The sequence below is a fragment of the Neomonachus schauinslandi genome, chromosome X (assembly GCF_002201575.2).
Source record: "Neomonachus schauinslandi chromosome X, ASM220157v2, whole genome shotgun sequence".
Lineage (NCBI taxonomy): Eukaryota > Metazoa > Chordata > Mammalia > Carnivora > Phocidae > Neomonachus > Neomonachus schauinslandi.
The window spans coordinates 3,810,252-3,825,391 of NC_058419.1; the positions used below are offsets into that span (position 1 = coordinate 3,810,252).

At 50.8% G+C, this 15,140-nt stretch overlaps 1 protein-coding gene across 2 annotated transcripts in view; it reads right to left on the bottom strand.

Annotated features, from left to right (window-relative positions):
* Positions 1-15,140, bottom strand: part of MTMR1 (myotubularin related protein 1) — a 56,604-nt gene that overhangs the window by 14,842 nt on the left and 26,622 nt on the right. For both annotated transcript variants that reach the window (XM_021683645.1, XM_044911514.1), the window contains exons 9-11: positions 6,783-6,968; positions 6,156-6,362; positions 1,102-1,194 (exon numbers count right to left, since the gene is read on the bottom strand). In XM_021683645.1, the coding sequence (XP_021539320.1) occupies positions 1,102-1,194; positions 6,156-6,362; positions 6,783-6,968 (486 nt within the window). The remainder of the gene's footprint in view (positions 1-1,101; positions 1,195-6,155; positions 6,363-6,782; positions 6,969-15,140) is intronic.

Consider the following 15,140-nt stretch of genomic DNA (forward strand, 5'->3'; position numbering starts at 1 on the left):
CCCCCCCCACACCCCACTGCCAACCGTGGTGCACAGTGAGGGATTTCACAGACAGTGGGGCATCCGACTTTCGGGGTGTGGGAAGCAGAGGTCCTCTGAAAAGGTCCTAGGGTGATGGTAATAATGCGGTCAGGAGGCTGTCATGAGTGCCATGGCTGCTGATGGAGTCACTAGAGGTCGCCAGCAGTCTTTCCAGCTGGTCCTCTTCCCATGACTAAGGCAGCCTAGGCCAGACCTCTGGGCCAATAGGAAGGAGAGCACCCAGGCCATGGTTCTCCATCCTCTGACTCTCTCCACCGTGCAGGCACTGGGGAGACTACCTGTCTTCTATTCTCTCCGTCTTGGTCTCTCTCTGTCTCTGTGTCCGCATGTGTGTCTCTGTCTCACTCTCTCCATCCCCCCTCTCTGTATGCCACTCTGTCTCTGTCGCTCTCTCTGGCACTCTGAGAGGCTCCATCTCCTATTCTGATGGGAAGACCCCAAACCTGGGCTCAGATGTTAGAGACCAGGGAATAAACAACATGGGCCTCAGGGCCTGCTCTGAACTGAAGCCATGTGGCCCTACCAGCTTAGGGAAGGGGGACCCCTGCATGGCCGCCTTGCTTACCGGGGGCTCCGTGCACCAGGGTTTGGAAACTAAGCACCAGCAACTTCCTATCCGCCTCTGCTTCCTGGACACTCCCTGCGCTCAGCGACTCTGCCGCGGGGGCGCGGGGGGTTGGGGCTCGGGGCAAGTGTGCAGACTCCTGGGTTCCCAGGTCTGACACCCGCCCTTGCTGGCCCGCTCAGCAGGGGACTGTGCCTCCTCACCGGGGTGGGAAGGCAGCAAGAACCTCAGAATGGCAGCAGCGGGGCCTTGGTCGGCATTACTGGTGGGCAGGAGGGCTGACAAAAGCATTTGCACGAGAATAGGAACTTTTGGTGAGAAATTGATAGTCTTTAATTTTCTGCTTATACTTCCAAGTGAATTAGAATCAAACCGAGTTAAATAACAGAAGTGGTCCTATTTTTACACACATACACACATCTTCATTTTGAACGAACATGAATAATTATCTAATCTTCAACTTTAAGGTCAGAAATATACTTGAAATTTCTCACCTGTCTTGTCATTTGCCAAACACAATCAATAAACTGAAGAAATATAGGGGATCGGTCAGCATCCGCGTGGTTGTCATTGCCATGGCCCACTCTCTGAAACAAACAAGAGGTTAAGCATGTGAGTGCGTGCCACATTCCTCTCAAAAGTCACTTAAAATTACCTAGTGGCAAGCCATCAGGTGTCATTTGTATGTCCCAAGACCTAACCGAATTCTTGGCACAGAAAAAGCACTCAGAAACGTTCACTGAATTGAACTGACTTCCATTACTCTTAGGAAACAAAATTTCAGTGTACTGTATATTTTTATGTGAGGACTGTTTTATAATTTCACTTTAATATAGTTGAGTTCAAGAAGTTGTAAGCAAGTGGCCAGTAAACTTTTCAGTCCCAGTGATGGGGTCAAGGCCCGGCCACCGCACCAAGTGCACAGTGTCAATGTGGGACTACTGATTAGCTGCTCAGAAAGCACATTACGATGGCCATTTCCTCCACAAATGGAAAAACAGGTTTTCCCATTTTTCAGAAATGTCAGGAAGTCTGAGAATCAAACAATAATCTATACATTTCAACCAATTTTACAGGACTCAGAGAGTCCCCAAATCTCACACTTGAAATGGTAATGGGGAGTCCTTGCTCAAGGCAGCCCAGTGTTGTGTTCTTCTGCAGTTCTGAGACATTCTTGACATCCAATAGTGTGTTTCACACCTTTCAGTGTTTTAGAACATACTCATAGATTCCTGGTAAAAGTTAAAAGAACTTCAAACACAAATGGGACAAAACACTGAAAATGTCAAATTAAAAAACAGTTTGAAAGTGAGCATTCTAAGAGAAGATTCAAATACTCTGATAACTAAGTAAAAGGATGAGAAAGAAACATTACGAAGGTCTGATACAACCACCACATAGAAAGCACGAGAAATATTGGGTCTCTGAAACTGCCAGCAGGAGAGACATAAAAACAAGGAAATCCATGCCTCGCAGTTACAGTAGTTGGTCTTCTTTCTTTTATTGGTTTTCGATTGTGGTGAAACATACAGAACATCAAATGGGCCACATTTTAAGCATACAGCTCAGTGGTATTAAGTACATTCACACTGCTGTGCAGCCGTCCCCACCATCCATCTTTCCAATCTGAAACTCTTCCCCATTAACATCAGCTCCCCCCCACCCTACCGCACCCACCAGTGTACTTTGTGTCCCTATGAATGTGACTGCTCTCGGTCCCTCTTACAAGTGGACTCCTACAGTATGTGTCCTTTTGTGACTGGCTTCTTTCACTCAGCAGAAGGTCCTCAAGATTCATCTATGCTGTAGAATGTGTCAGAAATTCCTTCCTTCTTTAAGCTGAATAACACTTCCTCTGTATGGACAGACCACATTCTATGTATCCATTCATTTGTTGATGGACACCAGGGTTGCTTCTACCTTTGGGCTACTGTGAATCACACTGTTTATAAACGTGGGTGTGCAATTATCCAAGTCTCTGTTTTCACTTCTTCTGGGTGTATCCCCAGAAGCAGAATTGCTGGATCACAGGGTAGTTCTATTTTTAATTGTTTGAGGAACCGCCATACTGTTTTCCACAGCAGCTGTATAAGTTGACTTATCTCTGTACTTCCCCTTTACAAAATAATTTGTAGAACCTGCTCTTCAGTATTTAAGGCACCTCGGGAATGGTTTTGTATGACTGCTCGCAATTTAAGATTCATTCTTTTGACAGCCATTCACTGAATTCCTCTGGTGTACGCAAGGCATCTTGCCTGGCCCCTGGAATTTCAGGACATGTCATGGTGTCCCATAGAGGCCACGCTCTTGGCTATACACCTGAGGTACCGAGATAAATGAGACAAAGTACCTGTGCTAAACAAATAATTCACTTGCAGTCTAGTCATGGGAGAAAGGCCTGCAAATAACAAGGGCACTAAAATGTGCCCAGGGCTTCCAAGTCTGGAATGGGTATGGTGGGGCCACAAAGGAACAAGTGACCAACCTAGGACGGGGCAGAGGAGGGACCAGAGGAGGCAAATCCCACGAGTCACAGTCATGGAGGAGGTCTCATTTGAGATAAACCTTGAAGGACAGAAGGATGTGCCTACTTCCTGGCTGGCCAGGGATGCACTGTAGTAGAAGCAGTGGGACCATGGTGGGGGATACCAAGAGCACCGTAAGCAGCTGGGCATGAGGCAAGGGGAGGGAGGCGAGACAAGGCTGAGAAGGTGGACTAGGCCAGATCACCAAGGGCCTCAAATGTTGAGTTGAGGAGTTTGCCCACGACCGCATAGGCCACGGGATTCGTGCTGGGGAATGGCGGCATGAGATCTGCTTCTTGGAACGCTCCATCTGGCTGCAGCGAGGACAATGGATTGGAAGGGGATAGGTGACAGAGAACTAGTTAGGAGGCTGCCATCACAGCCCCAAGGGAGATGGGCAGGCTGGAATGAAGGGGGCATCAGTGGCACTGAGGAGGAGCCAACAGATTTGAAGCACATGTATTTAAAGACGTGGGACCAGTCAAGATCACTAAGGTATTAAGCATACAGAGAGAAGAGAAGCAATCTGAGGACTGAGTCCTAGGGCACCCCAACACTAAGAGGTTGGGGAGAGAGGGAGGACCAAAAGATAGGAGGAAATTCAAAAGGCTGTGGAGACCTAGAAGCCAAGAGAAGAAACGGTTTCCAGAAATAGGGAAGAACCAACAGCATCAAGTGCTCAGGCCAAATAAGAGAAGGGCTTGGCAAAGTGGCAGTGATTGGTGGCTGTAACGTGCAGTTTCGGGGTGGGGTGGGTGTTGGGAGGAGGAAGCCTGGCTGAAGTGAGTACAGGACAGCTTTATCGTAAAGGGGACAGATCTTTGCGGTGACAGCTGGAGGAAAAGTAGGGTCAAGAGGGTTGGTTTCCAGGGTGGGATAAATAATGGCATGTTTCTATGCCAGTGGGACCCATCTAGGTGAGAGGGGAGTGGGAGGCAGGCCAGAGGCAGGATGATGGAACAGGGGGCCAAGGACAGGAGTTGGCCTCAGGGAGGAACTTAGATGGCTCACTAACAGAAACTCGAGGGTAGAGTACAGGGAGGCAGCAAGGAGGTGACGGCAGGCTTGCAACTACGGCTTGGGAACTGGCTCCACCCTCGGCAGCTGGGTCACACTCCTGAAATCTGTTACAGCAGCTGCTTCGGGGTGACTCTAGGATTAAACCAGATGATACATGTAACAGTGCTGGATGTGGGTGCACAGTGGTGCTCAGTAAACTGCAGCCGTTAGGAATCTCATGATCTTATCACCATGACGAACCCGCATCAGCACGTAGGGCCAGGAGCGGAGCGTGCGCGCACACCCCGATGCGTGCTGTGCGTGGCAGTCCATAACCTTCAGCACCGCCCATCTAGTCAAGGGCCCCTGCCCGCTTCCTCTCTCCCAGGACACACAGTGTGGGGAGGAGTGGTGGCAGGGAATGGCCTGGGAGCCTTCAGGTGACCAGATGCAAACACTGGGGAGAGCTTCACTCGCGCCCACTAAACCTACCTGTCCTCAGGGCCCGGTCCTAAGCATCTGACATACACAAACTCACCTCTGCTGCACAACACACCACCTCAGAGAAGGGGACCGAGGCACACAGAGGGAAGGGGCGCAGTGCAGAGGAGGCTCCGACGACGGCCCCTGAAGGGCATGTGGCTCCCAGGCTGTGAAGCTGCCTTTCCTCCTCCTCATGGCCCATGTACTTGGTACCCCCACGGCGGAAGCCACCGAAGCACGCCCCAGCCACTGCCATCCTCCTGCTCTCTGGGAGTGGGTCTGAACGAGGCTTCAGGCATATTCCAGTGCCATGCACAGTTAAGACGAATCCGCACTGGCTCAATGACTGGGAAAGACCAGGAACGAACAGCCATTTATACTAAAACACAAACGGCAGCTCGAGAATAGCTACCAGATGACCCAGCGATCCCACCCCTAGGTATGTCCCCAAGTGTGAAAGCAGGCCGTTGCAGGCTGAATTGTGTACTGCCCCAATTCCTACGCTGCAGCCCTAACCCCCAGGGCCTCAGAATGGGACTATATTTGGAGACAGGGTCTATAAAGAGGTGATTAAAAGGAGGCTGGGAGGCTGGGCCCTAATCCAGTCTGACTGGTGTCCTTTTAAGGCAAGGAAATTTGGATGCAGAAAGAGGCACCAGGGAGGTGCACACAGAGGAAAGGTCATGTAAGCACTTGGTGAGAAGGCGGCCACACACAAGCCGAGAAGACACGTTTCAGGAGAGACCAACCCTGCCAGCGCCTGGATCTTGGACGTCCAGCCTCCAGAACTGGGAGAAAATACATTTCTATTGTCTAAGCTACTCAGTTTGTGGTACTCTGCATGGCAAAAACTTGTATGCCAATGTTCATAGCAGCATTATTCACAAGAGCCAACTGGTGGGAATAATCCAAGTGTCCATCAACAGAAATGGATAAACAAAGGGAATACTGCTCAGGTGTAAAAAGGAATTAAGTTTTTATATATGCTATGATATGCATAAACCTTAAAAACAGTGTGTTTAGTGAAATAAGCCAGTCACAGAAAGACAAATATTATATGATTCCACTTACAGGAGGCACCTAGAACAGGCAAACTGAGAAAGACAGAAAGCTGGTTAGTGATTGTCAGGGGCTGGAGGAGGGGGAGATGAGGAGGGACTACTTAACGGGTACAGGGTTTCCTTTTGGGGGTGAAGAAATGTTCTGGAACTAGACAGAACCGGTGTTTGCACAACATTGTGAATGTACTAAATGTCACTGAACTGTATGCCTTAAGATGGCTAATTCTGTTATATGAATTTTACCTCATTTATTAAAAAAAACAACATACCTACACTAAAAAAATTTTTAAAAAACAGAGTGCCCTACCAAAAACATACCGTGCTGAGGTCCATGGTATTCTATTATGCTGACTCAGGTCTGATACAGAGCAGAAAGCCCACGTGTGTGTGTGTGTGTGTGTGTGTGTGTGTGTTGTGTGATACACACATGCATAGGAGAGGACAAAACAGTCAAGAATGTACCTCACAGTCTCCGCTTACCAGCGCAAACCTATGTCCGAAGCTTATCCACTCCTTCTCTATGAGAGCCTCGAACCCTTTAATGGTGCGGTAGTAACTGTCCAACATCAGCATAGCCAGAGACGTCAGCTGGGCTGTTCGGTCCCAGCCATCGCTGCAGTGCACCACCACCGAAGTTTTCCCACATTCTATCTTATCAGCAATCCTTACCGCCCCAGCAAGAAGCATCTTCAGAAAAGAAGGCACATTAGAGCAGGCTACGTTTAATTTCTAGGACAGCAAAAAACAGTTCTGTGGAGAATGTTAAGAAGTTCAGGTCAATAAACCAAACAATGCAATCAAGTGAGGATCACTCAGAAACATTAGCGCTGGGGGTGGGGAACACACCCAACACTAAGAAAAATGACGACAGTAAATGCAGTCGTTTATTACAGGGCCACAAAGTACATTCCAAACCTGATCTGACGCAAGCAGTATCCCTCAACAAAGACCACAGTCTGAATGTTGCCTGTGGAAACTATGAGAGCCTAGAATACTGCAAAGATGTGCTTCTTTACAGTGCTGAGAAACCACGTGGAGACACAGATTTATGGCAGGTACACAGAGAAATCTTAACCAGAAAGCATGTCAAGGACCAGCTCTCTTTACCCTTATATACTCCAGCCAGTGTGTCCCATCCACGTTGGAGAGCCATCGTGCCTCATCTATCGAAGGGTACACGATCTCTTTCAATTTACGCAGGGATTCTCTCATCACATGGATGTTGTGGATCTCCAAGAACACGAGCTCCGCGTTGGGATAAGCACTTTCACTTTCGTACCCTCCACCCTTGGCCTGTGAAAAACAAAAGACAGAACAGCACTGCATCTGAGTTCATACTTCGATTGTTTCTAGTGTTATCAGAAAGAGACCGTTAAGGAAGCAACAAGGCCATTTGTGTATAATAAACCTCCTAATCCTTGTAGGATTCACCCCTGGCTGCTGGCACAAAGTACCACAAACTAAGCAGCTTAAAACAACAGAAATGTCCTCACAGTGCTGGAGCCAAAAATCAAGGTACCGGCAGGGCCGTGCTCCCTGAGAAGCCCCTTGGGGAGGATTCTTCTTTGCTTCTTCCAGCTTCTGGTAGCCCCAGGTGGTCCTGGTTTACAGACACATGACTCAAATCTCTGCCTCATCATCACATGGCCTTCACCTCGTGTCTGTCTCTTCTTCTAAGGACCCCAGTCAGACTGGATTACGGCCCACCCGAATTCAATAGGACCTCATCTTAACTTGATTACATTTATAAAGACCTCATTTCAAAATGAGGCCACATTCACAGGTACTGGGAGTTAGATATTTGGCATATTTTTTATGCAGACACAATTCAACCCATAACAACTGTCCTGCACCCATCATCAGTTTTTAAACCATTAACAACTGGATCTTACTCAAGGCGAGTTAATTTTTAAAGGTTCTGTCTGTTAGTGCCATCTGTCTGAACAGAAAAAGTTGTACCAGCACAAAAATTTCTGTATAATAAAACTATTTGTAAATCCCAAACAAGGAGGTTTACGCAATTTAAGTAAAATAAAATGCAAATGAAACAAAAACAGGGGCTATGGCTGACCCGTTGGTAATCTCCTAACAAAATCTGGTCTATAATTAGCTTCTATTTTGTGAAGGTCAACATTCAGAACCCATCCGTGATGAGAACGTAGACAAACTGAAACCCGGATATGCTGCTGGTGGGGATTCAAACTGTGCAGTCCCTGTGGGAAACAGTTTGGGGGCTCCTCAGATTTAAGCCCAGGATTACCACGGGACTCAGCCACTCCATGCCCACTGAACTGAAGACAGGTACTCGAACAAAAACTTGTCCATGAAAGATCACAGCAGCACTATTCGCCACAGCCAAAAAGTGGAAGCAACCCACTTGCCCAGCAGTGGAGGAATGGACAAACAAAATGTGCTCTCTCCATACAATGGGACTTTAGGCAGTCAGACGAAGGTAAGAAGTGCTGGTACATGCTGCAACATGAGTGAACCTTAAAAACATCACACTGAGGCCCCAGAGACTACATGTTGTATGATTCCATTTATATGAAAGGTCCAGAACAAGGAAATCTATACAGACAGAAAGTAAATTAGTGGTTGACAGGAGCTGGGGGGCGGGGGGGGGACAATGGGCAGCAACTGCCAATGGGCACAGGGTTTCTATTTGGGGCTATGAAAGCATTCTGGAGTTAGAGGGGATTGTTGCACAACATTGTGAATATACCAGAAGTCACTGAATCGTAAACTCTGGGACAGTTAAAATAGCCAGATTAATGTTATATGAATTTTATCTCCAAAGACATAATAAATGCATCGTAAACCCAAAGACCACACCCTTCATTTCGTCTCCAACTACTTAGCGTGTGGATATTAATCCCCTGAGCTAAATACTGGGGTGACAAGTGGAGACCCTGGTCCTCAAGGCATTCACAATCTGGCAGGGCAGGCAGGTGAGGAGAGGGACGTGTGCAGCGCAGGGGGGCAAGTCCTTTGCTGCAGGAGAGCACGGGGTGTGCTGGGGGCATGTGGCCAGGCCCGGGAGGCTGCCAGGGGGACAGAAGAGATGTCCGCGCTGAGAACACAAGTCAGGAAAGCTTTGCCGTGGGGAGGAAGGTCAAGAACACAGGGCAGAGGGGCCGTGGTGTGTAGATGCCCAGAGATGGGCGAGGACGCGGCTCCCCGAGAGGCAGGCAAGCAGCTGAGCTGAGAGCACGCCACGGCGGTGGCGAGAGCAGTGGGAGAGGCGGCCAGAGGGCGGCCTGGGGCTGGACGGTGCAGGCACGGGGAGAGGGCCAACTTGCACTGTGGCAGACCACTGGCTGTGCTGGGCAGAAGGGCCTGGAGGAGGGTGGGACCTCCCGCAGGGAGACCAGCTCGGAGACGGGCACTCATCTGGCTGAGGGAATCGTGGCGGAGGCAGCAGGGCAGAGAGACGCAGCAGACTGGAGATCTTGAAGGGGCAAGACACGATGGCTGACTGGGGCGATGGAAGCAGGAAGCCCATGAGGAGGCAGTGACGCCCAGGATTCCAGGCCGGGCACCCCAAGAGTCAGTGGTATCCTTTTCTGAGACCAGACTATTACAGAAGGAACAGAGTGTTCAGCTTTCAGCATAGTGAGCGCAAGGTGCCTGTGAGAAATGTAAGCAGAAAGGTCTGCAGGCAGCAGTCTGCAGCTCAGAAGACAGGTCTCAGCTGTGGCTACCGACACGAAGTCACTGGCCTACGGAGGATGTTGGAGGACAGAGGTCTGGCACACCGTGCTCAAGGTCAGCAGGTAAGCCAGGAGAGAAGCGGAGCCTGGGAGCCTGAGAAAGGCCAGCGTTTAAGGCACAGAAAGCAAAGGAGACTGAGAAGAGCTGCCAGAGACTAGAGGAAGAAGAAAAAAAGGAAAAGAGTATTTTGAAAAGGAAAAAGTACTAAACTACCAAAAGCTTGAGAAGTCGAGGAAAAGAACTGAAAAATACACATTGGATTTGGTGACCGCACCACGAACGGTCTGGGCAGAGCCGGGGACGGGAGCTCGCTTCACAGGCCTAGGAGGCGAGCGGCCGGTCATGCGCACCCCGCGTCTCAGGGCGAGAGCTGCTCCCAGAAGCCCGTCTGTAAAGGGCAGGAGAACAACAGCGCCAGCTAGAAGGGGACAGTGACAGTGGCTGGAGAGGCAGCTTATTCGTGCAGATGGGAAAGACTTCATGGCAGAGTCGGTAGAGGACAGAGAGGAGGCCACTCGGCCACCGTTAACAGGAGGCTTCTGTGGACGGCAGTACAAGGCAGCTTCCAGGTCTGGTGGCAGGAGGCTTGGTGAGGCCTCTGCACAAAGGCAAGGTCAGCTGCTGAGGATGAAGGGGGTGGGGCAGGGTTGTACATTAGAAAAAAAAGTCATAAAGGGGCTGAAGTGGCCTCTGGGGAGCCTGGGGGTGGGGAGGAGGGACTTCCAAGCATCACTGAGGGCCCAGCTGAGGCTGGAGAATTCCAGCATGAATCTGGAGTGGCTCCAGCCTGCACATTGTGAGCCTTTCGTTCTCATGGAACATTCAGCAGTCTGGGGCACTGGCAGGAGAACGGAACTGGGCCAGGTGGGGGTGCCAAAGGGCTACTGAGCCAAGGTGTTGGCTGGCGGACATTAGGCAGGACAGTCTAAGGAGGCTGGGCCAGGCAGGAGCACAGGAATACGGGCAGGGCCGAGAGGGAGCTGGGGGCGGGGGCATTGGGGCCTGGGCCCCCATGCACAGAGGACAGGCCACAGAGCGACCTGGACAAGAGGCCGAGTCCGAGAGCCCAGGCTACATCTAAGAACTCAGCAGGGAAGTAGTTCCAGGGAAGACTGGGCTGCATGCGGCTAGAAGCCGGTTACCCGGGCGTAGGAGCAGGGGCTAAGCAAGTGGCTAATGTGCCTGACGGGAAAACAAGAATGTCCGTGTATTTGGATACCAGCTACACTTCAGGTTATTTCACAGAATTCTAGGAGATGCTTTAACTTCAGTGAAACACTTTGTAACACCCACTACAGACAAAGCAGTCTCGAGCACAGTCCTGCCTCCATGACAGAATTATATTTTCATAAAAACCACCGAAGCATCCAATGAAGATGCTGCTGACAAAGGAAGTAACAACACAGCAGAGGGGTGAAAGGCACAGACTTTGGTGGCAGGGAAAAAGGGTTTGTAATCCCAGCTCTGCCACCCAAATAGTTATGGTGCCCTCACCTCTCTGCACCCCAACCTTCCCACCTGTAAGACTTTCAAAGGGCCGCTGTGCAGATTAAATGCTAATTAAGTAAAATCAGTTTTCTTAATTAATGCTAATCCATGCAAGGCTTGGTGCCTTCCCTGCCCCAAGATCGTCAAGCACAGGGCAGGATTACCTCACCGAGCACCTCCCACGTTTGTAGCCCTGCGCCAGGCAGAGGACCGGGGCCCAGCCCCTGCCTGCCGGAGCCCCGGGGCCCGGGGAAGCTGCTCTGTGAGGTGGTGCGCTGGGCTCGAGCTCATCCAGGCCTTCAGCACGGAGGAAGCCCGTGCTAAGGAGGAGCACCAGGAGAAGGTGTTTAAAGGCAATTTGTTGCCCAGGAACTGATCACTAAAGATACAAATAAGACAAATGACAATCCGGAAATGAGGTTATGGAAGTAAACAGATTCGCAGAGAACAGGCATCTGGAGGTCTTGAGACAGAAGGGGAAGGAGGGTGAGAAGAGGCCCCACCTGTACCCCAGAAGGAACAGGGGGAGGGGGTCCAGAGCGTTCTGGAATACAAGACTTTGCTGGCCAGACCTCTCTGTATGGGGGCAAAGCAGGGTTCTGGAAAGAAGCCGGAGATGTGGGGACACTGTTCCCTGCTAGCCCACAAGGCCCCAAGAATAAGCCGACAGCAGTGGCGGCAGGGCCATCCCCAACCCTCGTGGGAAAAAGAAACCCGAACACCCCCAGGGAGCAGCCGGCTGACGGATGGACTCAGGTTTCCCTGATTTCACACAGCTGTTCTGCGCTTGGGGCAGGCCTGCCAGGCCATCCGCCCATCAGTCTGCCAGTCTTCAGCAGCAGGGGGAGGTTCCCAGGTGAGAGAATGGGAGCCTCCTAGAGGGCGGACAACTCCCAAGGGCCAGAGGTACAAAGTGGCAGGGCAGGATGCCCACGCCCTCAGAATCCAAAGTCCACACACCTCTCCTGTAGTGGACTACATATTTTCGTCCCCACAAAATTCATGTGTTGAAGCCCTAATCCTTAAAAAGATGATGTCAGAAGATGCGGCCTTTGGGAGGGGATGAGGTCAGGAGGGTGGAGCCCTCATGATGGCATTAGTGCCCTTATAAGAAGAGACAGAAGACAGTGGGCCTCATTTTGCTCTCGGCAGTGTGAAGACGCGGTGAGAAGGTGGCCATCTACAAGCCAGGCAGTGGGCTATCACCTGACACGGGATCTGCTGTTACCGTGACGTTGGACTTCCCAGCATCCAGAGCTATGAGAAATAAGTGTCTGTTGTTCATAGGCCACCCAGCCTCCAATATTCTGTTGGAGCAGCCCGAGCTAAGACACCTCTCCCACCCAGTTCTCCCACTGGATGCTCCTCTTCTCCTGACATCGAGGACCTCTCCCTCCCTCTTTGGGGTCTCCCCCCACCACTTGAAGCACCCCTTCCTCCCGTGGGTTCCTCTCCGGCCTTCCACAGATGGCTCAGGTGACTTGGACTCCTTTGGTGGCCTTGCCCCTGCCCGCCCCCAGCCTGCAACCACCACCCAGCATGCCACTGTGAGATTGGGCCCCAATCTCAGCCTCCAACCTGACCTTTCTCTGAGCTCCAGAGCCTTATCTTCCCCACTCAGGCTCCTCAAATGCAACCTTTAAAGCTAAGTTCCTTCCCTCCATGTTTCACTTTCTCAAGAAACAATCTGACTGAAAACCCAGCGATTACATAACAGCTGCTCCATGACTGGAATGAGGGGCTGGCTGGTGGGTCAGGTTCCTCTCTCCATGGACAGTCGCCATGTAGGGAGTAGTCCCTGCCACTTGGCGCCGAGGGCCCAGTGGCTGGACGTGCACTGAATGAGGAACTGCAACTGTGTGCAGGGCACCACCACACAGGGAGACCTCCGCTCATCTGGAAAGACGTCCCCGAGGAAGAGACACTGACATGTCATCTCAAGGACGGGGGAATGCTTAGCTCTGGGGGCAAAGGCTCAGAGATGCCACCGGGACGTGCTACAGGAACAGAAAGAAGCATCCCACAGTTGGGACATGGGCCTGGGAGCTGCAGAGACAGGAAGGAAGGCCCCGGGGGTGGAGAGCTTCAGAGGCCCCGTTCAGGAACTAGATGTCACTGCCTCAAGGCACTGAGGGTGTGCGCAGAGGTAGACGTTTAGAAGGTCATTCTGGCCATGATGTGGAGACTGGACTGAAGGGAGCCTCTACAAAACACTAGCAAACTGAATCTAGCAGTCTATTAAGGAGATTATCCACCAGGACCCAGTGGGATTTATTCCAGGAACGTAAGGGGGTTGTAGGAGCTTCCTAGGGCCACAGTAACAAAGTACCACAAGCTAGGGGGCCTTAAAACAACAGACTTGATCCCTCACAGTTCTGGAGGCTACGAGTCCGAGACCAGTGTGTCTGGCAGGCTTGGCTCCTTCTGGGGGCTTGGAGGGAGACTCTGTCGCATGCCCCACTCCTGGCTTCCGGTGGCGGCTGGCAAGCGTTGGTGCGGCTCGTGCAACTATGGCACCCCATCTCTGCCTCGCTGCCGCCTGCCATCTTCCCTACATGACCTTCTAAGGGCGCCAGGCACCGGATTGAGGGCCCACCCTACTCCACTATGACTTCCTCTTCACTAATTACATCTGCTAAGACCCTATTTCTGAATAAGGTCATATTCTGAAGTTCCAGATGAACACGAATTTCTGGGAGACGCTATTCGACCCACTACAGTGGTCAATATACAAAAATCAGTCAGTGGAATACATCACATTAACAGACTGAAGGAAAAAAGAAACACAGGATCATCTCAACTGATACAGAAAAGGCCTTCGAACATCTAATACCCTTTCATGGTAAAACCACTCAGAAAACTAACAAGAGAGAGGAATTTCCTTAGCCTGACAAGGGCACCTATGAAAAACCCACAGCTAATATACCCAATGGTGAAAAACTGAAAGCTTTTCCCCTAAGATTAGGAACAAGACAAGGATGACTGCTTTCACTGCTTCTACTCAACATGGTACTAGAGGTTCTTGCCAGGAAATTAGGCAAAACGAAGAAATAAAAGGCATCCAGAATGGAAAGGAAGAAGTAAAGGATCTCTCCTTGCAGATGAGATGGTAATATATATAGAAGAGCTAACAGGGACTTGTTTGGTTCCTAGACATAACAGCACTACAAACAAAATCATTCCAGACATGCAGTTTGGTGTCCTGCTTCTGCCTCTTCCACATGAGTTCACACACAAAGAACTGCCCTTGCTCTGTAGGGTGTTTAGAAGACTGCTTCTGTGAATACAGCTCTTCTCACGCTTCTTACTTCTGTGGGATAGTCCTGCAGTGGTGACAGGAAGTACGCAGGGAAGTGGAAAGACTGACGGGGTTAATGACCCACCAGCTGTGGGAGCATGGGGAACTAATTGAGAATGACTCCCCATGGTAGGCTGAAAAACACTCCCCCACCCAAAGAGATCTACATCAGATCCCTGGTGATTGTGAATGTGACATTTTTTGGAAAAAGGGTCTTTGCAGAGGTCATCGAGTCAAGGATCTTGAGATGAAGAGACCATTCTGGATTACCTAGGGAAAGCCCTAAACGCCATCACAAGTATCCCTAGAAGAGAGAAGAGGGAAGACACAGACACGTAGAGAAGGCCACATGAAGGCAGAGGGAGAGATCCGCACGCCGCGGCTATGCGCACAGAGCAGCCAACAGGAGCTGGAAGGGGCAAGGAACAGATTCTCCCCTGAAGCCCGTAGAAGGAGCACAGCTTGGGCAGATCTCAGATTTCTGGCCTCCCAAACTGTGAGAGAATCAATTTGTGTTATTTTAAGCCACCTAGTTTGTGCTAATTTGTACAGGAAACTCCTATCCTGCCCATGTCCTTCCCCGCCCTGTTCCTCTGCCGGTCTTCCTCATCTCCGTGACTGGCACCACCAGTCACCCCCCAGGCCAGACCACCAGGGTGGCGAGCTTATGAGCATCATGTGCTGCGGCCGTGATGCGCATTCTTCTCAGGTGTCATCCTGGTACATCTCTACGCCACACGCTGTCACCTTCCATCTTACAGACCTAAGGCTTATGGAGAGGTCAATAACCTGCTCAGGGTGTGACAGAGCAGCAAGGGAAGACCTTGGAGGGAAACCCAGGCGAAACTGGTTGCCAAGCACAGGGTTCTCACTGCCCCGCCTCTCAGGCCAAGTTGCATACACGGAGGTTACATGGGAGATAGCTGAACAGAGATGTCAACGTGACAATGGGACAGACATTCTGCCTC